Source organism: Hippocampus guttulatus, chromosome 10, assembly GCF_054856545.1.
Source record: "Hippocampus guttulatus isolate MCC_2025c chromosome 10, RoL_Hgut_1.0, whole genome shotgun sequence".
In the NCBI taxonomy this organism is placed as follows: Eukaryota; Metazoa; Chordata; class Actinopteri; order Syngnathiformes; family Syngnathidae; genus Hippocampus; species Hippocampus guttulatus.
Window position 1 is genome coordinate 18,276,760 of NC_141270.1, and position 23,029 is coordinate 18,299,788.

The 23,029-nt window shown below is 40.7% G+C and overlaps 1 protein-coding gene across 1 annotated transcript in view; it reads left to right on the plus strand.

The window, feature by feature from the left end:
- slc24a3 (solute carrier family 24 member 3) overlaps nucleotides 1-23,029 on the plus strand; it is a 70,637-nt gene that overhangs the window by 713 nt on the left and 46,895 nt on the right. Inside the window, exon 2 of the mRNA XM_086122296.1 lies at nucleotides 21,331-21,456. Coding sequence (XP_085978422.1) covers nucleotides 21,331-21,456 — 126 coding nt within the window. The remainder of the gene's footprint in view (nucleotides 1-21,330; nucleotides 21,457-23,029) is intronic.

Genomic DNA, 23,029 nt, shown 5'->3' on the forward strand with positions numbered 1-23,029 from the left:
ACTCATGTCAGATGGAATAGGTTACAAATTACTCATGGCCCTTCTGAGGACTTTTGGCATTGAAGAAGCATGTATATTATTGATAATACTAACAATAATCAAGTATCAAGTACAACTTTATTGTCAAATGATAATCATAATAATAATAATAATGATAATACAAACGATTAGCATAGGACGAATGGTGAGGATTGTTATGAGAAGAGGTCAACAACAAGCGAAGACATTTGGATGCGGCAACTGTCAGGACCCAATTTATCAGTGTTTTCCCCCCACATTATTTAGTCGGAAGATCACCCCAAAAAGTTGTTGATGGAAAAAATTACATCTTTGGTGAAATTGGTCTGGATTTAAAATATTAATCCTAACTATTTAGGCAGAGATTAAACATCTGTTTTGATGGTTGGGATGTGAGACTACTCGCTCTCCGAGTGTGCAACCTAAATATTAACACAGGACAACAATCGATTATGTGACTATGTGCAGAGGATATTGGCTACCTCTCTGAATATTGTTGACTTTTCCCAAACACGAGGGTATTTTGTCTGAACGGCATTTCATTTGGAAGCAGGAATCAAAAAGTCTGTCCATTGCTTTGGAAATGAGCAAAAGAGAGATTAAAGGTTCATATTACAATGGCTAATAATAGTACCTCACTTAACCGTTAGCATGCATGTCAGTTCGTCTTTCGGCAGTTTCCGTTTTTGTGATTTATTTTTTTTCTGGATACTTTGTCCTCCTCCCACTACCTCAACATATGCATATTTGGTAAATATTCCAACTTGGCATCGGTGATTGTGAATTCTTGTTTGTCTTGTGCATCAGGCTTCCGCCAAGACGTGTGAGTGATTTACATGCTGTCTTTCAATCTTTTTTTTTAGTCATAGAAAAACAAATAGAAGTGAGAGTTATTCATTAATCAGGCATATCACAGCGGTTCCTATTCGTACTTATGCACCTTTTTGTCACGGCGCTCCCTTTTATTAATGGATTGCAAATTACTTTGTGGCACCCCAGGCGTCTTGGGACACAACAGTGGTTATAAAGTCACTTTAATTGTAGCAACAAATAACAGTCAGCACTAGCTGACATGCTGTTGCTCTACTTTCAGACATGTTGAGCCTCAGTTGTTTGTTGTTGTGCAAGAAGGCATGTTCAGTACTTGTCACACGCAATAGTATCTACATGTTTGTATTGTTAGTATAGTATTACTGTACTTGCTTCATCCAGACAGTGCCAGTTCAAATCCTGGTCAGTGATGAAAAAATGAATGTTGAGTTTAATCAATTACTTTTCAATTTTCCGCATCCAGATAAGTAGACCATGCATCTAATGTAGCTCAATCCAGTTTGTTCCATTGGGTGCAGACACTTGAAAAAATAAAATAGAGTTAATTCAACACACCGTTTTTTTTTAATGCATGTGAGTGACTCGCTGTGGGGACCCCTAATTGGCTAAGCCAAATTCGCAAACCAAGTTTGTCACTCACTATAAGCCACATTGACTGCTGCACTTGCACATTCCACTCTTACTTTATCTAATTATCGATTATTGACATCTATGATCAAATTAATCCAAGACTTGATTATTTCGGAACAGAAGAAGCGGTAAAGAATTTATGGTGGAATGGATCTTTTTTTTTAGATTGTGTAAATTCCGAACTATCATACCTAGGCCTACTGTTTTATAAAGACAGTATTTTCTGGAGATTGATTTGAGGCACTCAAAGACTAACCCCACAGTGACCCCCACAATATCTCGAACTGAATGTGAAACAGAATTTCATAAGTTATTTCTGCATACATGTTTATTACGTGACTAATTCCGACTAGCCGCTCACACTCTGGGTTTGGAGTTCCTTTTCCACATCATGCTTTTTTGTGTTGTGTATGCATATTGTGATAATTCTTGTATAAGCTGTTGTCTCCAACTTCCTAACATATTACAAAAACATACAGTACATGGTGAGTCAGAAAGTATCCCGTCGATGTCAATTTGAGTATGAACGGCTGCGTGTCTATTTGTACCCTGTGACAGATTGGTTGTACCCCCTCTCTCACCCAAAGTCAGTAACCCTTAATTTGAGATGTGGTACAAAAGGGACTAATAGACTAATTGTGATATGGACCTCTAAATGGTTAGGCTGTGATGCTTGTAATCAGTATCGGTATCTGCGCTGGTACTGTATGTCTCTCCTTGTCGTCAGACTTGAACTACATGTGTGGCAAGACTGTTGGAAGACCATGTTACTAATGACTAGTTGTTACTCTAAAATGTGTTATATTTGAGTGAAACCTATGCCATGTGAAAGAAAATGTTCTGTTGTGAGTGTGTGTGTGTGTGTGTTTACATGGAATGTCATTATTATGTAAGGATGTTTACTTAACTCTGCCTGAAAAAATGTACTACAGTAGTGATGTACATAAATCCATTCCTCTGTCGTATTTCCCCCCGCCTGAAATAAAAAGGGAAATTCTATGCACACAAATGACAAAAGCTCAATATGACTGAGGGATTAGCCACATGAGCGGCTATTATCTCCAGGTTTTAATGCCCTCTGAACTTTGCTACTCACGCTTAAGTCTCTTTTTCATCCATCTGTGACAAACGTGAAAGACAAATAAATGGTCATGGTATAGAAATGCCATTAATGGTTGCTTGGTATGAGTATTAGTGTTGCCATTACCTTATTGCGTAACTCAAACCTTTGGCTGTTGGGTCTCCTTCTTTGTGTTTGCTAGCGGGATGGGTTGGGGGAGGGAGGGTGACACAGATGGAGCACTTTGCACTGACAAAGCCTTGGGACTCAGAGCAGAGGAACAGAATTAGACAAAAAGGAAAACAGACAAGAGTGCAGTGAGCGCTGAAGAGAGGAACGGGATCATGTGGGGACAGCGAAGGCGAGGAAATAAGGAACAGTAGGATGAAGGAGATGTAAAAGGAAGAGACAGAAACAGAGTGAGGCGGAATTTGAGAACAATAAATGGGTTCGACAAGGCAGGTGAAGGAGAGGAAAATATGGAGATGACGTGTGTGTGCTATTAAGGTGAAAGGAGGAATATGGCAAATGCTTTGAATTGATTGAATTACAATTGAGAGGGCTACACTTTAATTCGTGAGAGGGCTACACTTTAATTCGATCACCACTTGTCAGTATCTTTTCATCGATGCATTTTTTTTTTCTGACTGTGGGACCGCTACTACGGTATCTTTCACTTCATTAATAAAAGAATTGCACAGACAGTCCCATGCATCCACGGCTCACATCCACTTAACAAAAAACAAGTACAAGCTCAATAATGGGGCAGGCATCCTGGCCATGTGAGGTGTCACCTTCCTCAGAGCCATCGCCACAGGCAGAGCAAACTCATGGAAATGTTATAATTTTTCAAATGCAACTGGTTTGGGTTTTTGCATAGATGCTGTGGGTTGATGAATTAAATATGTATTCTTTGTGTTAGTAAGAGGAGCTACGAAGAGGATTTGTGTGCACTTTTGACTGCTTGTCACATCAGGAGTAAGTGAATTACGTGACGTGTTTATTATGTTACAGTTTTTATTCACCCAAGTTTAATATCCATCCATCCATTAACTGAAGTGCTTTATTCTCAGGAGGGTCACGGGCGTTCTGAAGCCTTTCCCAGCTGACTTTGGGCAGTAAGTGGGGTAACCCTGACTTGCCAGCCAATCAATCGCAGGGCAAAGACAAACAAACATTCAGACTCTCAATCGCACCTACGGACAATTTAGAGTGATCAGTTAACCTACCGTGCATGTTTTTTTTGGAATGTGGGAGGAAACTGGAGGAAACCTATGCAGTCACGGGTAGAACATGCAAACTCCACGCAGGAAGACCAGGGCCTGTAATCGAACACAACACGTTTGGGTAGGTGGCAAAAAAGACTGAGAAAGTTGAGGAATGCTCTTCAAACACACATCTCAATGTGAACAGATCAATTCAGAAGAGGTGGATGCCATGATGGGATATAAAAGGAGCTTCCCTGAATAGCTTAGTCATTCACAAGCAAAGATGGGATGAGGTTTACCTCTTTGTCAACAACTGCATGAGAAGCTAGTCGAACTGCATGTAAGTGGCAAGACCGAAAACCAACATTGAATACCGGTGATCTTTGACTCCTCAGGCAGCACTGCACTGCATCAAAAACCAATATCAGTGTGAAAAAAATATCACCAAATGGACTCGTGGCCACTTCAGAAAACCATTGTCAGTTACATGCTAACTGCAAGTTAAAACTCTGCTATGCAAAGCAAAAGCCATTTGTCAAGACCCAGAAATGTCGCCGGGTTCTCTGGGCCCGAGTTTATCTGAGAGGGACTGATTTAAAGAGGAAGAGGGTTTTGAGGTGTGACGAGTCCACATTCCAAAGTGTTTTTGGAAATTGTGGACGTTGTGTCCTCCAGACCAAGGAGGAAAAGAACGATCCGGACTGTTTTGGACACAAAGTTCAAAAGCCAGCATCTGTGCGCCGTGTTAGTGCCAATGTCCTGGTGGCATCCAAGTATTGTTAATGCCCATGCTGATTTTAGCAAGACAAAGCCAAACCACATTCAGCACGTTACAACAGCGTGGCTTCGTAGTAAAAGAGTGTGGGTACTAGACTGGCCTGCCTGCAGTCCAAATCTGGCCCCATTGAAAATGTGTGGCCCATAATTAATCGTAAAATTCAACAACGGAGACCCCGGACAGTTGAACAGTTGGAGCCATTCATCAAGTAAGAATGTGACATAATTCCATCAACAAAGCTTCAAAAATTAGTTACCTCATTTCCCAAATGTTTATTGAATGTTGTTAAAAGAAAAGGTGATGTAACACAGTGGTCAACGTGACCTGGTTCCAGCTTTTTTGCAATGTGTTGGATCAGTTTGAACATTAAATATCGTGTCTTTGTAGTATATTCAATTAAATATAGATGATTTACAAATCATTATATTCTGTTTCTGTTGATGATTAACACAATGTCCCAATTTTATTGGAATTGGGTTTGTAAGTGAAAGATATTCACTCAGGTGTCTTATGTTGGCACAAAGGCTTGCATGTGGAGTCATAAACTTTTTGGGGAATGGAATGCTCTGGTATTGATAGCCAGGTATCAATAACACATAAACATTGAAGTTAAGAAAGAGTAAGATATAAGTGTAATAATAAGTTAACCAACAGCAGACATGTCAAATTGCTCCCTTTTTAGCCCTGCAATGTTTTCCTGAGTGAGGACAGAGATATGCGCCCAACCTTCGGATGTGACAATAGGTTCCGTTAACAGATAAAGGGTCATCATCATTGTCGAGTTAATCTTGAGATTTGCTGGCATCTCACAAGACCTGTTCGTTTTACTGCAACACTACACAGTGTTGTGTATGTGTTGACCAATTTACACGCTGAAGTTAAATTTGTTCTGTTTCTCATATTGTGTGTGTGTGTGTGTGTGTGTGTGTGTGTGATATAGAGAGAGAGAGAGAAAGAGGAGCTAGCAAGCAAAACAAGTGTGTAGTGTGTGTGTTTCATGATATTGTGGAGATGCAGTAAATGACGAGACAAGGGGATGTAATTCAAGTCAAATCTTTTACTCTCGACAACAAAATTGACACTTTACAGAAAAAGCTACTCACTTTCAACCATTTCATGTAAGGCTTCCCTTTGAACCCAGAAACATGTCCCTCCCTTCTCTTCAAGCTCCCTGGTGAATGTCGCTCCCTTGTGGGTCACCACACAGGACCCACCAGAAATCACCATAACAGATGTTCATAACCAAGCAAGTAATCATAAATATCGTGAAGAAAAGCAGTCAACATGGTGGAGGGTGCCTTAAGCGGCAAAACCGGCTACACTGAGACACTCTTTGGTGGCAGGGCCAATTGCAGCAGGAACCCAATGCCCACTTGAGGATGCTTGGGGCAACCCATCAAGATTTCTAATTTCAAAATCTAAACAGGCTATTAAAATGTTTGTACACACAATTTTTTTAAATTTAGCATTGATATAATTATTGCCAACAGTAGGGTTGGCAACTGGGGTGGCAATGCATTTGACGGATATGGCAGCCGTTACCCCTTGCCAACCTCTAAAACCGCCTACGCATGCAAAAGAAATCAAAGAAGTCAAACAAGCGACGGCTCGTAACTCAGAAATTGGGGCACTCGCACCACTGTAGTTTATTATTTTTTTCAGCCATTCTCCAATAATGATGTTAAACAACAACTGAGTTGATTCATATTTTACATTTCTAGATGTCATCCTACAAAGTTAAATTATAACCTTAGAAATGTTAAAATTGCATCCTTCTCTTTTTCTATCTTCATTGGGCTATCAGTGAACCCTACAGGACCTCATTGCACACAAAACCGTGTGGCGAATTCTGCTGCAACCCTGCCAGCAGAACAGACACAAACAACCTCTCCCTATTTTACCATTCTTCTGTGTAACTTTGCTTTGCTCTCCTCTTCTCTCTCTCTCTCTCTCTCTCTCTTTCTGCTTCTATGCAACAGGCAGGTAAACAAACTACCTGGGAACCTCCAATTATTACTTTGTATTTTACATTCAATAATAGAAATAAGTTACCCCCACTATAGAATGGAGTATGTGAAATGACTTTTAAGCAACTACTCTCCTATTTACTGTATGTTTCTCTCCACTTTTATAAGAATCAGAATCTGCATCATCTTTATTGGCCAAGTATGGAGAACACGCAAGGAATTTTTCTCCGGTAATATAGGCTGCACCAGTATTGCAATAACAAGCAACTACGATAAACAAAGACATAATACAAGTATTGAAAGACTTTCTGTAATGTAAGGGTACCATTGTGCAGTAGTACTACCCAAAGGTTTGCCATGTTCTATGTTCTTCTGTGTCACTTAAATAAACCCAAATCAAGGATATATCCTCGGTATTGATCGCATGTGTTTTGGCATTGACAAAAGTAGTTAACAAAGAACATTGTAGTTGTTCAGACTCCACACCTTTAAAATTGGCTGACATTTTTTTTCTTCCACACTCTAAGAACATGCATGTGCGTTTCAATGAAGACTTCAAATTCTGAGTGTGAATGGGTGTTTGTCGACACGCGCCCTGAGATTGACTGGCAAACAGTCCAGGGTATACACCGACTTCAACCCGACATCAGCTGGGAAAAGGCACCAGCTCGGCCCGGCGACCCAAGTGAAGATAAGCACGATAGTAAATGGATGTTTCAAAAATCATTCAATGCCAACCATTACCTTGGCCTAAATAGCTGCAGGTGTGAGTTCCTGAAACCTTTTTTTTCCATTGTACCACTGTGTGGGTGAGTAGAGAACACTTGAATATCACACTGCATGAGGCACATTCACTTATAGTCCTTTGATTGACATTAATTGGCCTTGACTGGTCTTACTGAAAAGAAATGCGACAGAGGGACGTAACCATTCTGTAGACTGAACATCAGACTCATGGATAACGTTCATTAAAAAAAAAAAAAAAAAGCATACATCAACCAAGTAAAAACACAATGGTAACAGTGAGTAATGTTCTTGCGTTGCTATTCTCCCTATACTCATAAAAATAGCAGAAAAGATAAAAAAGACCAAATTTGAATAATGAAATACAATGATTTTGAGTACAAATACTGATATCATTGAGTAATTATTCCTCAAAATTAAATAATATGAGTAAAATGGTGAATGGGCTTTTACTCACTATCGAAAGCTGTTGAACCGTCTTCTCATTCGCCTGCTAATGACACAGCATCGTGAGAAACTGGGGGATCGGTGTCTTGCTCAAGGGCACAATGACATGGCCATTGGTCAGTGCTGAGCATTAAACATCCAACCTTTGAGTTGGGAGTTGACCACTCTACCATCCGAGCCACGTGGCGCAGAATGGCTGACGCCTTGTGTGATTATATCACAATAAATTTGCAAATGTAACCAGAAATGTGAGGAAAACTTGACTTTCCGTATTTCATAGGTTTTTAATGAGAAAGTAGTCTTTACCATAAGAATATGATTGACATCCATCCATCCATCCATTTTCTGACCCGCTTAGGGTCACGGTCGTTGGGCGTGCTGCAGCCTATCCCAGCTGTCTTGGGGCAGTAGATAGGAGACACATGCAAACTCCACACAGGAAGGCTGGAGCCGAAATCAAACCCTGCACCTCTGCATTGTGAGGCCCATGCGTGAATCAGTTTTGATGACAAACCTGAGAACCTTCCAGTCCTGTGTTGTCCAGATCCCACACCACTGTGACTGTGATGAGGTTGATCGGATGCTCTTCACTGTGCTTCTGTCGAGGTTGCTGAGCGGTTTGAGAGAATTCCAACTTTTCTCAGCTTCCTCAAAAAGTACAGTCTCTGTTGAGCCTTCCTGCTGATGTGTCATGGGTCCATGTGAGGTCATCGCCGATGTGGCGCTCGAGGAGTTTAACCCTTTCATGCACGAATAATTATAACCTGTAACCTGATAACCTGATAAGCTGTCCACTGTAGTAACCGCTGTCCCTGAAAGGGTTAAAGGTTTTCACCGTCTACACCTGAGTCCACAGTCAGTTCAAACTGCTCTTTCTTCCGCTTCAATAACCACCCCTTTCATCTTGACAGCATTTAAAGTCAAATTATTTTCATGGTACCAGGACACCAGCTGAGAAAATTCATTTCCATAGGCTGTCTTTTCTCCACCCATCATCAGGCCAATGACTGTCATGTATGTCATTAGCAAACTTGATGATATTGGTGTCATCCTGAGAGGAGATTCAGTCACGGGTTAAGAGGCTGTACAGGAGAGGGATGAGCACACAACCTTGGGGGGTCCTTGTGCTAAGTCCTCGTGCCTGATGTCCCGATGCCAACTCTGACTTTCTGGGGTCTGTCTGTGAGTACATTCAGCACCCCATTGGAGAGGGCGATGTTAGTCAGAGGATAAGACAACATGCTTGGGATGACTGTGTTAAAGTCAGATCCATCTATCCATCCATTATCCTCAGGAGAGTCGTGGGCATGCTGGAGCCTTCGGGCAGTAGGCAGGGTACACCCTAAACGAGTTGCCAGCCAGTCACAGGGCACACATACACAAACAACCATTCACATTTAGAATCACACCCAAGGACAATATAGAATGTTCAATCAGGTGCTCTTGAGTGGTTTAGGTCCTATTTAGCTGACAGAACCTTTTGTGTCAGCCTTGGCTGCTCTGAGTCACGCACTGCTCCCCTGTCATGTGGTGTTCCACAGGGCTCAATTCTGGGGCCTCTGCTGTTCTCGCTGTATCTGCTCCCATTGGGTTCCATCTTAAGGAAACATGGTATTCCCTTCCACTGCTATGCAGATGACTGCCAGATCTATGTCCCACTGAGCAAAAAAGACGCCTTCTCATTAAGGCCATTCCTATCCTGCCCGGAAGAAATCAAAACCTGGATGGCACAAAATTTCTTGAAATTCAATGAAAAGAAGACAGAGGTGATATTGTTTGGTCCCAGTGGCCCTTGTACATCCCATCCTGTAGACATGGGCCCCTGTCTCCTTATCTTAAGTCAACAGTCTCAAACTTGGGCCTTAAACTGGACAGTGATTTCAAACTTGATCGGCAAATTGGTGCCGTTGTTAAATCCAGCGTCTTTCACTTTAGACAGCTGGCCAAAATAAAACCTCTCCTCTCTCATGAACACTTTGAGACAGTAATTCATGCCTTTGTCACATCCCGGCTCAATTACTGCAATGCCCTTTACTTTGGAGTCAGCCAGTCCTCCATTTAGCGCCTTCAGCTGGTCCAGAATGCCGCTGCTCGCCTCTTGACTGGTACTCGTAAGAGGGAGCACATAATTCCTACTCTGGCATCCCTTCATTGGCTCCCCATACATTTTAGAGTTATTTTCAAGATCCTGTTATTTGTTTTCAAATCTCTGAATAATCTCGCTCCACGAGCTCATCTGCCCCTGCACACCTGCCTGGCGCCTCAGGTCTGTGGACCAGACATTATTAGAAGTACCAAGAACTAAACTGAGGCTCAGAGGGGATCTTGCTGGTCCCTCTCTCTGGAATGACCTCCCACTGAACATTCGGCAAGCCTCCTCGTTGCCCATCTTCAAAACCCTCCTCAAAACTCACTTGTATTCTTTGGCATTCGACTCAGCATGACTTAGATTTGTTCTTGGTTTTACTGTTTGGTGCTTTCTACCGTATTTATTACCGATTTGTCTTACTGTTTATTGTGCATGTTAAATTGCTCCATGTACAGCACTTTGTATGCAGCGATGGCAGTTTGAAAGGGCTCAATAAATACAGTTGACTTGACTTGACTTGACTTCAATCAATTCATCATTCATGCTTTTGGAATATGTTAGGAAACCGAGTACCCGGAAAAAAAACAAGTAGTGCTTGTATATGACACACCCTTTAAAGGATTTTTTTTTGATGGCTGTAAAATTAATTCTATATGTACAGTATATGTATGTAGACCATTTACCTATTTTTGTTCACGCTATTGCGCGTCGTCAGGAATACTCAATCTGCAGGTTTGCCACATAGACACACACTGACAAATAAATACAATCTGTGCGTTGTGATGGATGTGAAGTTGTATCTGTGGGCCATGTTGTGTATTCATTTTCACTGTGCACATTAGTTCTAATTTTCTCCCTCTTCAGTCACTCCTTCTCCCCAAATATGCCTTGGCTAATCCATCATCTAATCCAAACCCTATTTCTGTACCTGCAATGTGTATTCTGGGATCCACAGTGACATAAAATGAGACAAGAGTGGAAGAAAGGACTCTATAACTGCAGAGGATTTTAGAGATTACAGGCTTCTTTTTTCATTTTCCAAAGCACTCATTTTTACTCAGTGTGTAATTTTGGCCTGTTAAATTGAACATCAAGCTGATTTACTCGCAGAAAGCCGTGAATTATGCTGTTTATGAATGGGTTATTTTACCTTATGCCTTCTAATGGAAGAGAATTTCATTGTTCTGCCTGTCACCATATGTCTCTGACACTGATAGATTATCACATGTACTCTACGTGTAATTGTTATATAAACATTTTCAGACAAATTAAGTGAAGTTGCATTCTTGATGATCTCCCACGGCCAGGGTTCGAAATTAACATTTTTGATCAGCAGCCAATGTGAGTGGTTACTCTCTAAAGTTACCAGCCAATCAGATCTTTCGTCAGCCATTTTTATTAACTTTAGCTCAGCTGTTTTTATCTACTTCCCTCACGCTGTCTCTGCTCATTTCTGCACTGGCTGCCTTCTAGACCAGGCGTCTACAACTTTTGATGTGTCATGGACGAGTTGAGAAAAGGACACGCTGTTCACGGACCGACAACCATTATTTTCATTTCTATTATTTTCATTCTTTTTAAATTGTCAGTTTCAAATCACTGGTACTGATAACAAAGGTAAGAGCCACTCAGCCGTTTATGAACATACATTTTTTTTCAGTCAGTGTCAGTTTTATTCAACAGTGACACAAAGAATAGCACAGTGAACTACTCAGAAAAGGACCAATCAGGCATAATAAATAGCATATTTTCTGCACTATAAGGCGGTTCGGATTATAAATCGCACCTTCAATGAATGGCCTATTTTAAAACAGTTTTCATATGTAAGGCGCATAATAGAAGCGACAATAGTGGCTGCGGTTGCCCGATGCATCCACTCGATAGTGGTACACTAAAGGAAATACAATACAATACAATACATCTTAATTTATTTCGAGCCTTCACAACCGATGCAGCTATAACAATGAGAACTGGTCACAAATATGGACATGAAACATATAAATGCAAATGGATGAGCTGGAGCCTAACCAGGCAAAAAGAAAGGTACACCCTGGCCGTGTAACCAGTTAATCACAGAGCTCATATAGATTGAGAGAGTCATAGTCACTCTGATGGACATTTTTTTGGAATATTCAGTGAACCTAGCTGAAAGTTGTCTCCTTAAAAGGGTTCAAGGTATTTCAACTTTCATTTGCCAGGTGAGATGTTTTCATCAATACCCAGTGAACCTACATCAGGAGTACAAGGAGTGGCCTGAAATCCGTTGCATCGATGACAAATATTCATTAGAGTACAAATAAAGGGCTAAATGAAGTGTATGCTTGGTTCAGTGTTTTCTCTCGGAGTTTGAATTTGTGTCAAGAGCCCTCCAGCTGTCAAAAGCGGACGCCAGCAGCTTTGATCACAAGCCTGCGAATCTCTAGTTTGCTCATATGTTGTTATGCAATTCCTCTTGCTCAAATCGCTTATGCTCACAATTCAGTCCTCCCTCATGCTCTTAATCCAAATTCTGCTCTCACAAATCGCTACTTTGGAGAATTTGTGGAAATTTGGGTTGTACTCCTTGAAAAGCAGGGATGACACAGCTGATGTCATCCATAACAAGTAACCGCTAAATATGCTCGTGAATGTAATTACGATACAAATAAGGCGTAATTCTTCGGCGTCACTCTTTCAATTATTATATTTTTTTTATATGGATTTAAGAGCCGTCTTATTTTTATTTGGATTATTTTGATGATACTGCAGTGTTTGTTGGTCTGCCATACTTCTCGTTACTCCACTTGGCATTGCAGACATTTCAAAATATCCATTCTTGTGTTTCTTTTTTAAGGACAGTTACAAGATGCATAAACCTACTGCAGGCTCCAACATCCATCGTTGTCACGCACTGCGTGTTATCTCCATTCTTGCTGGGTGCTGCATAATATTCGTTTGCAACCGACAAAACAAATATTTTTCAGTTCATATTTTGGAGAAAGGGCAAAGGAATCCTTGAATATACCCTTATTTTACCACGCACCTCTCAGGTGTAGTGTAATATTTCATCATCCCAGATCAGCCATGTTAATATGGATGAAACCATTGAATTGCTTTGTTACATTTTTTATTCATCTCCTTTTTTCAATTCCAAATCAGGGGCAAAAACTGATATTAACCAATGCATTTTATCCCTTAATTCCCTCTTAATAAAAATGTTTTCAGGTGCCAGACACTGACACAGAGCTCTCCTACAGCGATTCGTCTGCAGAGCCCTTTTGTACACCTGAACAATGAAAACACAATTCTATTTGCCTGCATTAAGTGCAGTCAGAGAAACCCATCAAGCTTTTAATTACGCCAATCTGATTAATCATACTCCTCGGTGAGTGGGGGTGAATTGAGCCATCTGGTTGTCTCGAATTTCTAATGTGTGAGTATGTACAGTACGTGTGAGACATTAGCAGAGAGGCATAAGATGTGAGTGATTAGTAAAGCCCTTTTTTAGGTAAAAGGTATGGCTACAAAGTCCTTGTGTGTTTTTAATGTACTTGATGAATAAACAAACCGGTAATTCTGATTCTCTTCCATCAATGTAAACAAAATAAGTTTAGTTTGCATGTCCTTTTGTGCACTTGCGTGGGTTTCCTTTGGTTACTGCAGCTTCCTCCCACATTCCAAAAGCATGCATGTGAATTGACGACTCTAAATGGCACATAGGTGTGAATGTGAGTGTGAATGTTGTTGGGGTTTTTTTCCCTCTATTTGTACCCAGCAATTGCAGCAAGATTACCTCAATATTTTCAGCTCCAACATATCCATCTAGCATGGCAAGCAGCAATGTTTAAACAGAAAACATGAATTATAATCTTTGTGCTGGGAGTTCCTTAACCATTAAGACAGACCCTTGTGGCATTGAGATGTGAGAGACATGAGCGAAGAAGATGACATCAACCTTTTACATGCACAGCATGATTTGCTCTTTGCGATGTCAAGTTTTTTTTCTTTTTTTGACCCCGTTCAATATGCCATTAGATACGATTACATATGATTAAATTAGATTTAATTTTAGTGCCATTACATGTCAAAAGCACAAGGTGACAAAAGGCAGAATCCATCTAACCGGAAGTGAATGATGAGCACCGTATTGGCCCGAATATAAGACAGCCCTGATTATAAGTTTGAAAAAAGACCTTTTGAACACCAAAGTAAATAATTACAGTACATCTGAAACGAATGATTATAACAATGCAGTATATTTGAGAGAAAAAGCATGTTATTTTGCCTCATTCAAATCTTAATATCTGAACATTTAAATGTGTAAACTAAAGTGCAATCACATTCGTAAATGAATGGCTTCTGGTTTTTGAAATGTAAATTACATCATAACTTCTCCTCAGCTGCCAGTTCACCTGGCCGATCTTTGACCCACTTTTCTCCAGATTGTCGCTACGTTTCTCCATTTTCTGTTATCTCTTCTGTTATTTTTTTCTCTTTTCTTTCTGACCGCTATTTTTTATTTTTCTTCTCCGTACTACCGCTATTTTAATTTTTATTCTTTGTGACAGGGGTTCACTTTGACCTGGGGAGTCAAGTTCAGCATTCGCTTCAATGATATCTGGCGCCATCTAGCGTCGTGAATGGGTATAATCTATAGACCCTGAATATAAGACGACCCCCACTTTTTCAGTCTTATTTCAATGCAAAAAACACCATCTTATATTCGGGCCAATATGGTAATTGGACTATACAGTACATACAGCCTGTAAGCCATACAATGACAACAGTAATGAGATTTAATTGCCAACATAAGTGCCTATTTCTACAGATATGAAGAACCTATCACTATGATATTGAATTATGCAGTATGATAACTAAAGAGTTAATAATGACTGTATTGTGATGAAGTGAGAATAGTTCTTTTGTGCAGTGTCACTTAAAGTCCTACATGCTCTTGTGTGTTCATGGCAAATTGCATGGCCAAGGCTTAGGATGTTAAAAGGATACAATTGGCCTGAATACTGTGCTATTTGAATTTCTACTGGAAAGGTCAGGAATTTCAAGTCGCTGATGGTGTATAGGTACACACGCCTGACTTGTGTGCGGACAGCATGGGATCGGTTCCCACTCAGTGGCGGTGTGAATGTGGGTGTGTATGATTGTTGGTCTCTGTATGTGCCCTGTGACTGACTGGCGACCAGTTCAGGGGTTCGTCCACTTTTCGTCCGAAGTCAGCTGGGAAAGGCTCCAGCAACTCCTGCGACACTCTTCAGGTTAAGCGGTATTGAAAATGGAGGGATGGACTGATGAAGGACAGGAATAGATTGTGTGAATGAACCTTTGATATTTTTTTGCATTTTAGAATGATACCATTGGCCCTGTTTTCATTCCCATCTTAGGTCTAGCTGATTCACAAGCACGCTGAACTAGACCATTACCCTGGCCCAAAAATTACGATGCACCACCTTTTATGCCGAGTGCAGATTACTTTGTTACCATTTTGTCAGATGAGTCGGGGGCAAGTCAACTCTATGCACCAGAATGCCCAAAGACGTGTAACGCATCTTCAAACACGCGAGACAAACATGTTAGACCAGGGGTGCCCAATACGTCGATCACGATCGACAAGGTAGCTCGCGGATTGGTCCAAAGTCGATCGCGAGGGGTCTAGAGGGGAAAAATAATAATATGTGTCTGTGTGCGTGTAATTAATATGACATATTTCTGTGTTAGTGCACACTGCACCGTTAGGATTCTATCAGTCTCACTTTCACAAAAAGTATTTATAAGAAAAGAAAATAAAGCAGGTCACCTATAACCTACAGTGGCACGCGACCTCCATCACCGGAAGTTGTTAGCGGTCAGCAGTCTGGAATTGCAGCTTGTGATCAGAACTGCTGCAATGTATCTTATATTGTTATTATTATTATCTTTCAGAGTTTGTTTTATGAAATTCACCGAGGGCAATGGCAAAGAATGGGAATCTTGAGTACCGGGAGAAGCATTTTAAAACAGTACACGTGAGCTATGATGACTAACACGCTGCAAAAGTGTGTCCCATGCCTCCATGTCAGGTCTGTACTTAGGTAGGCAGTGATTTGCTTTTCGCAAACTCACAAACTTTTGTGTCTACTTTATTTTTCAGTTTCGTTCATCTTAAGTGCCGTTATGGCAATTGCTCATCAGGGCATGCGTGTGTAAGTGCGTGTCGATCGAGGGAGGTTGGCTGATCACAAAGTCGATCTTTGGTCATAAAAGGTTGGGCTCCCCTGCACTAGATAAACCTCCGCCGGCATGACGTGAAGCCCATTTTTACGCCAAGCGCACCAGCGCCAGTCTACCAAAATAAGGCCTTAAGTATGTATGCATCCTTATTCGTGGAAATATAATTTATTGTCTGTTCAAAGTTACATTGACATGACTAATATCAAGGCTAGCAGGAAATGCTGGAGCTCAATACCTCATCAACCTCATCAGCACAGGTTTTAATCAATTCCAAGAAAACATTCATGACAGTGTGTATGAATTTTACACCACCATAACTATAACAAAACATTAAAAGTAAAACTAACTATATTGCAAATCCTAATATTGCATTGAGATGGGGAACTGCGACCATTGTGAAGATAATGCGGATCAGAAAATTGATGAATGGAATGGATAATATTTTGAGGATAATCTTATAAAGAAACAGTGAGTGCCAAAAACACAAGACAAACTTATGTACATTGTCAGCTGTATCATCATTACTCAGGGTTCTCATATCAGCCAGAGTAGGGGCACTATATTTGTTTTTCTAATGTTTCACTTATAAAACGGAACCAGAACAAAATGTGAATAGAACCAAATAATTAAGGTCAGTTTTCAGATGCTTTATCACAAGGTCCATCTTTTATAGAGTGACAATATTCTACACACCAACTCGGCCTTATTTTTATCCTCTCTTGGGACAAGGACATAGCTAGCTTGAAAGATACTGTTAACAGTCCCAAGGTGTAAATTGATGAAGAATTATGTTGGACACAACCATTCAATAATACACACATCTGCCACACTTGCCAAAGTGCAAGAAATCAAAAGCACCTCTATAAACACATATACCAACTCATATTCTCTCACGCATGAACATATGTCAAAGAGCACTAATGAAGATGAAGTAGCTAATTAAGGATGACTTTGAGGAGCGATGGGCGGCCATGCTATTTGACATTATGGGGTCGACTTGGACCGATACGCAAGGGACTCCTCCCAATATAGGACACTGTGGTGGGGAAATATAACGCTAGGAGGGTAGCAATGTGTTTGTTGGGTATTGATAGAAATATGAGGACTAAAAATACCCTTGATAGTAATAATTTCCCACGAGTTTTTCTACACACTCTCATCTGACGCACATGAACTACATGATTGGCCTAAAACTTGAGGGTGGGAGAGTCATGCAGGTAAAAAAAAAAAAGAAACAAAACAAATCCCTCTATTATACAGTATATATTTTACATCAAAAGGGAGCTCCATCAAATTACACACACAATCCACAGTGATTTTTAGCTCACATTTTAGTCTTCACATTACAGTAGTCTGTGTTTGTATTATTATTAGTAAACTCCAACAATCAAGTCACATGTACTGTTTATGCATTCTCGATTGAGGTCTTGCTTCAGTGCTAATTTATAACAACCAAAAAGTCACAATTGTGCTAAAAGGGTATATTTACCGGGGGGATTGTGATTTGCAATGTTATTGCTTCTTGTGGCTTGGTTCAGACCTCTTCAAATCAATGATGCAGTGCAATTCTTCATGGCTTCAGTTCAAGTGGAGGACGCCTCTTGCTGTTCTGCAATTTTTTTTCTCCAGTTGTCTTTTATTTGAGACTGCAATATTAAATATATCACAACAAGGTCAATGAAATATGTAAAGAACAATTTTCAACCAATTTCATCCAATGATGTGCAATCCCTGGCATAATTGTGTACAGTAATCCCTCGTTTTTTGCTGGGCTTCCATTCCAAAAAGAACCAGTGATAAATGAAATTGAAGTCACCTTTATTTTTTACATCTCTTATGTATACAATAAAATATGGTATAAACTTTTTCAGGGACAAGCATTTTTAAAAAAACAAAACAAAGATATAACGTTTTCTTACAAATAACTGACAGTTTTTAGAAATACTGTACTGAACGTTTCGTGGATATTTTGGGTTTTGTCATGGAGAAATTTTAGCAAGAAAATTTGGGAGACTATAGATATTAGTTTACAGTCCCTTAGCCAATCAGGATGCAGAACACAATGCACTGTAAAAAAATGCACAGAAAAAAATCAGTGAAACAGCAAAGCTGTGAAAGATGAAACGCGTTACAGCGAGGGATTACTGCACTCAAGAATAAAGAGATATTTAAGAATAGTTGTCCATTTAAATGGACAGTGTCGATGACCTTCGCAATGGCACAGTTAATGTGACAATATATTGTCTTTTGACCTTGATCATGTCATATCGTAGTCTTCTGCTTATGTCATAGGGACACTGGGTCAAAGACAAAGAACATACAGTATAATAAGAGGACGTGACGCCTGGGCAGCCAAGCACTGATACAGCTTGGCAGATTTCACCCTCGGGTTCTCTTTGTATAACTGTACATGCAAGAACCACTGTATGCTTGTGACTTGTGATTTTCCTCAGATAATAACAAACACAATCTGCCAGTCTCATACAACACCTGCAAAAACATATAGCGTAAACAGAAGATATGTAGTGCCCCCATCACATTTTACGTTTCTGCTTGCGAGCCTCACAGAAAAAGGATTTGGATCTTTAAAGAACACTATGCTCACTATACCATAAACCAAAAAACAGAATATAACAAATTGCACAGGGCTGCTGTATCTGTTTAGAAAAAAAAGTTGATTCAAGTTAGCCCTTAATCACAACTGTCTCAGTGAGCTTTACACACCCACAGTTCTGGTCTCTTGGCCCCTAAAACTATTGAATTCTATCTGGATGACCAGGGTGCAAAGGATGTTGAGTGGGCAACATTAATCACATGATTTGATACGATACAATCAAAAATGAGTTCAAACAGCATAAGGGTCCGTTAAGAAAATGAAGTGCTGCAAAACATTTCTGGGGAAAACGTTCTCCTCAGGACCTGTCCCCGTTGGTAGATGCGGAATCCTTCACAGTAACAGGCAGACCCGACACGGTCGGTAGAGGTGCAATCCTTCCCAGTAACAGGCTAATTTTGCTAATCACCACCAAGAGGAGGTGGAGAAGGAGGGAGGAGAAGCGGCAGTGAAATAGGCCAAAATACAGATGTCAGGTTGTGAGGTATGGTGAGAGACTGGTTGGATACGAGCTGTGGTTTAAATATTTCAATAATATAAATATCGCAGGGCAGCCCGGTAGTCGAGTGGTTAGCACGTCGGCTTCACAGTGCAGATGTACCGCGTTCAATTCAAGCTCTGGCCTTCCTGTGTGGAGTTTTCATGTTCTCCCCGTGCTTGCGTGGGTTTTCTCCGGGTCCTCCCACATTCCAAAAACATGCATAGCAGGCTGATGGAACACTCTAAATTGTCCCTAGGTGTGAGTGTGAGCGCGAATGGTTGTTTGTTTCTGTGTGCCCTGCGATTGGCTGGCAACCGGTTCAGGGTGTCCTCCGCCGACTGCCCGAAGACGGTTGGGATAGGCTTCAGCACCCCCCGCGACCCTAGTGAGGATAAAGCGGTTCGGAAATGAATGAAATGAATAAATATCGCAATATTCAACACCCATAACCATCTCGCATATGCATGGTTTTCCACTCTCATGCAACCTTATCTCTTCCCACTGTCATACTGCCATCGCTGCCCTTTAAAGCAGTTTTCACTGAAACATCCTGCTCTTGAATGTATTTGCAAAATCTATCATGTTCGGATAAATATAGTGTGGAGTGGTGCTATCTCGGGAATCTCCATGCCTGTGCTTAGGCCTGTTGCATGGTGAGGGAGAGGAGATGGATTGGAAGAGGGCTGCTTGTGAATACAGTGACCTACATGAATGAACTGGAATGATTGGCCTCACAGAGCTCTGCATGCCTCCATATGAGCGCTCCGGCAGGAGTGTGGTGACACTACGTGCATATGTCGTCTCCTTTTGTTCTGTGGGTCACGGGAGGGTTAGGAGTATTCACGGAATGTCAATTAACACCGTGTCCCATGTTCATTGGGATTTATGTGCCTGAGAAGTAATTAAATGGCCTTTATTTTGAGAATAAGCTGCTTTTCTTCAACTGCAAAATGCATTTTTGTTAGGTTGAGTTCTGACATATTTGATTTGTTAATTTTACATGGATTTTTTCCCTGTTCTGCCTAAATTAGATACTAGCTGGTGTTTTCACGTGAAGTGACTTAGAATCACTTCATATGTTTTGATTTTGAGGTTTTGTTTTTTTCTTTGTGATAAATTTTATTTTTGTGTGATTTTTGATTTGCTGTTCAAGTCTTTCGTGTAATATGTTTTGTTTTGTTTTTTTTTGCTTGCAATTGGTTTTCTTTTGTTTGTTTGTTATTCTGTGCGTGATTTTTGATTTGCTGTTGTATTTTGTGTTTTGTTTTTGCTATTACTTTTCTTGTTTGTTTTAACCATTTTGGGTGATTTTTCATCTCCTATTCTTTCATTTTTCCTATTTTTTTTTATTTTTAAATTTGTGTGTGTGATGACCTTTTTTTAGTTTGTTTAGTTATTTGTTTTTGTTATGTTTGATTTGCTGTTGTGTTAAGTCTTTTGGTTTGTTGCAATTTTGTGTGTCTTTGTTTGTTTGTTTGTTTGATTTGCTGTTTTGTTTTTGCATTTTTGATTTGTGTTTGCAATTACCTTTTTTTTTGTTTGCTTTATTATTTGTTTTTGTGATTTCCACCTCAGGGCCAACATAGAATACAGAACCTGACCTCATATTATAACGATAGCCATTATTTCCATATGTCTAAACTTTAAGTGGAGAATGCTGAAATAAACATGCATAACAAAAAATAAAAAACACTGCACAAGTTGTTTGGAAATGCAAGCTGTTTGGTGTTTTTTCCGGCTGCGTGATCAGCGGACGCACAGACCGCAACGGATTCAATCATAAGCACATGCATGCTCTGGAAAGTGATGAGACCTGTCCTTAACAGTTAGTGTATTTAGGACATTGGTCAACTCATTAGTAAATGGCAGATTTAAGTTGTCATTACAATGAATATTATAGATTGTACAAATGCCTGCAGTGTCAATACGTATAATAATAATAAAAAAATTATATTTGCCGTCTTTTTTTTTCAGGCTGATCCGTCATTATTTGAGTGCATGCATAGTCTGAGGCTCTTTTTACAGAATATGCACAAATTAAACCGGATTAAAACGTGCGTACACATGTTTGGCACACAACTTGGTTCGCATACACGGTTAGTGACTGAAGTCCAGTGTCTTTTATCGTCGTCATTCTTTTCGATGCTGTTGATTGTTGAGGCGGCATATTATTCATCAAACAACAAAAGTCTTTTTGTCTCACTGCAATCATCGACACTCATCTCTTCCTCTTTTTCTATCTCATTCTGACTCTCTCAGCAGACCACATTCCAGCCTCCACGCTACTCGATGACCCGAGGTGGGAGAGTCGTCACCTTTTACAAGACTTCTACGACAACCAGTCTAAGCTCTTCTCAGAGCTTGACAAAAACTGTACCGAACCAGGTAAGACTTGTGGGGATACTTGTGGGTACTAAAATGTTACTTTTGGGGTGTTGACACGGCACACATTTGCTCCGGTGCTGCACCGATGTATTTTGTTTCGACATATCTTACATTTTGTGGAGCGTTCACACATACAAATTTTGGAGCAAATTTTGTGGAGCGTTCACACGTACAAAGCCGCTGAGCGTGTTAGCCTCAGTGCAGCCCCGATGCAGCCCCACTTGCGTTCACACGGCAGTTTCTGCAGCGGTGCAAAACGATAGAAAACAAAGAGCTGTCGTGTTGGTTCTTTTTAAAACATACAATACTCAAGCAACTGCTTTACAGGCACGTCCTTCTCCTTCTTGGTCTCCATGCCTTCTGCTCGAGAGGCGTTCAAGGACCGCCCCCGAAAACGTAAATCAACGATGACTTCAATGACACTCAGAAAAGCAAACATATAATGCGCCAAACAGAAAATCAAGAGCGGCAATCACAAAATAAATTCTATGGGGGTGTTGTGAACACACAACAGAGGAACAAATGACGCAAACAACTCCGAGACAGTCCAGTCTCCTACAAAAGGAAAGATGATGTTTGGGGACTATCCCCCCCCCCCCGTTCTAATTGAGATGGTATAACCCAAGAGGCAAGGTGCCGCTTGCTACTGTTATTGCCAGTTGCCATTCTATAATCTACTAGAGCACCAGTCAAACGCCATCATGTCTTGTGTCATTATTAGACAAACAGATGACGGATGTACAACAGAGCACGAACGCAACGCATTCTAGCCGTACGTAATCAACTCTTCTCATAGCGAGGCTACTCCCTCCCGCAAACTAGCATTTGCTACGGAGCAAATTTTTAACTCTGTAGCGTTCACACGTGCCATTTTACATCGGTGCTGCCCCGCAAACGAGCATTTGCTCCGGAACAAATTTTTAAACCACCTCCCTGAGCAGGGTTAAATTTGGTTTAAGCTGTTTTCAGGGGCTACACCGGTGTAACTTTGCATGTGTGAACGCTTTACTGGGTCAGCACCGGCACAGCACCGGAGCAAATGTTGCCGTGTGAACACCCCTTTTGACTGTGCTTCTCAGCTATTGATTTTCTGCTTCACTTCCAAGGCCAAACATTGAAGTTTGAGGTGGAATTTTTGTTTTTGCTATCCAGGGTGATTTTCACCAAAATATCCTTTAATACAGGGGTGTCAAACTCATTTCACATTGTGGGCCACATACGGCCTCAGTAGATGTCAAGTGGGCTGAACAAAGGTTTCAAGCGACAAACGGGGTCACGCAACCAATTAAGGTCGTAAGTTGAGGTACCATTATAAAGTTGTGAACACTATGTTGTGTTTTCTCTGACTGCGCAGCATTGTGTTGTCCCCCTGGCACGTTGAGTGCGAGTGTTTTCCATGTGGGATCCTGGGGCTGAAAAAGGCTGATCTCCTGCCAAGCATTCTCTTGATCTCATTGTAAACACACCACACATGGATTGCACACTCAAGCACACTCCATTTTTCAGTGTCAAGATACAGATACGTTGGCGGATGTAATCTGACTGGATTCAATGCATTATGTTTAGGACATAG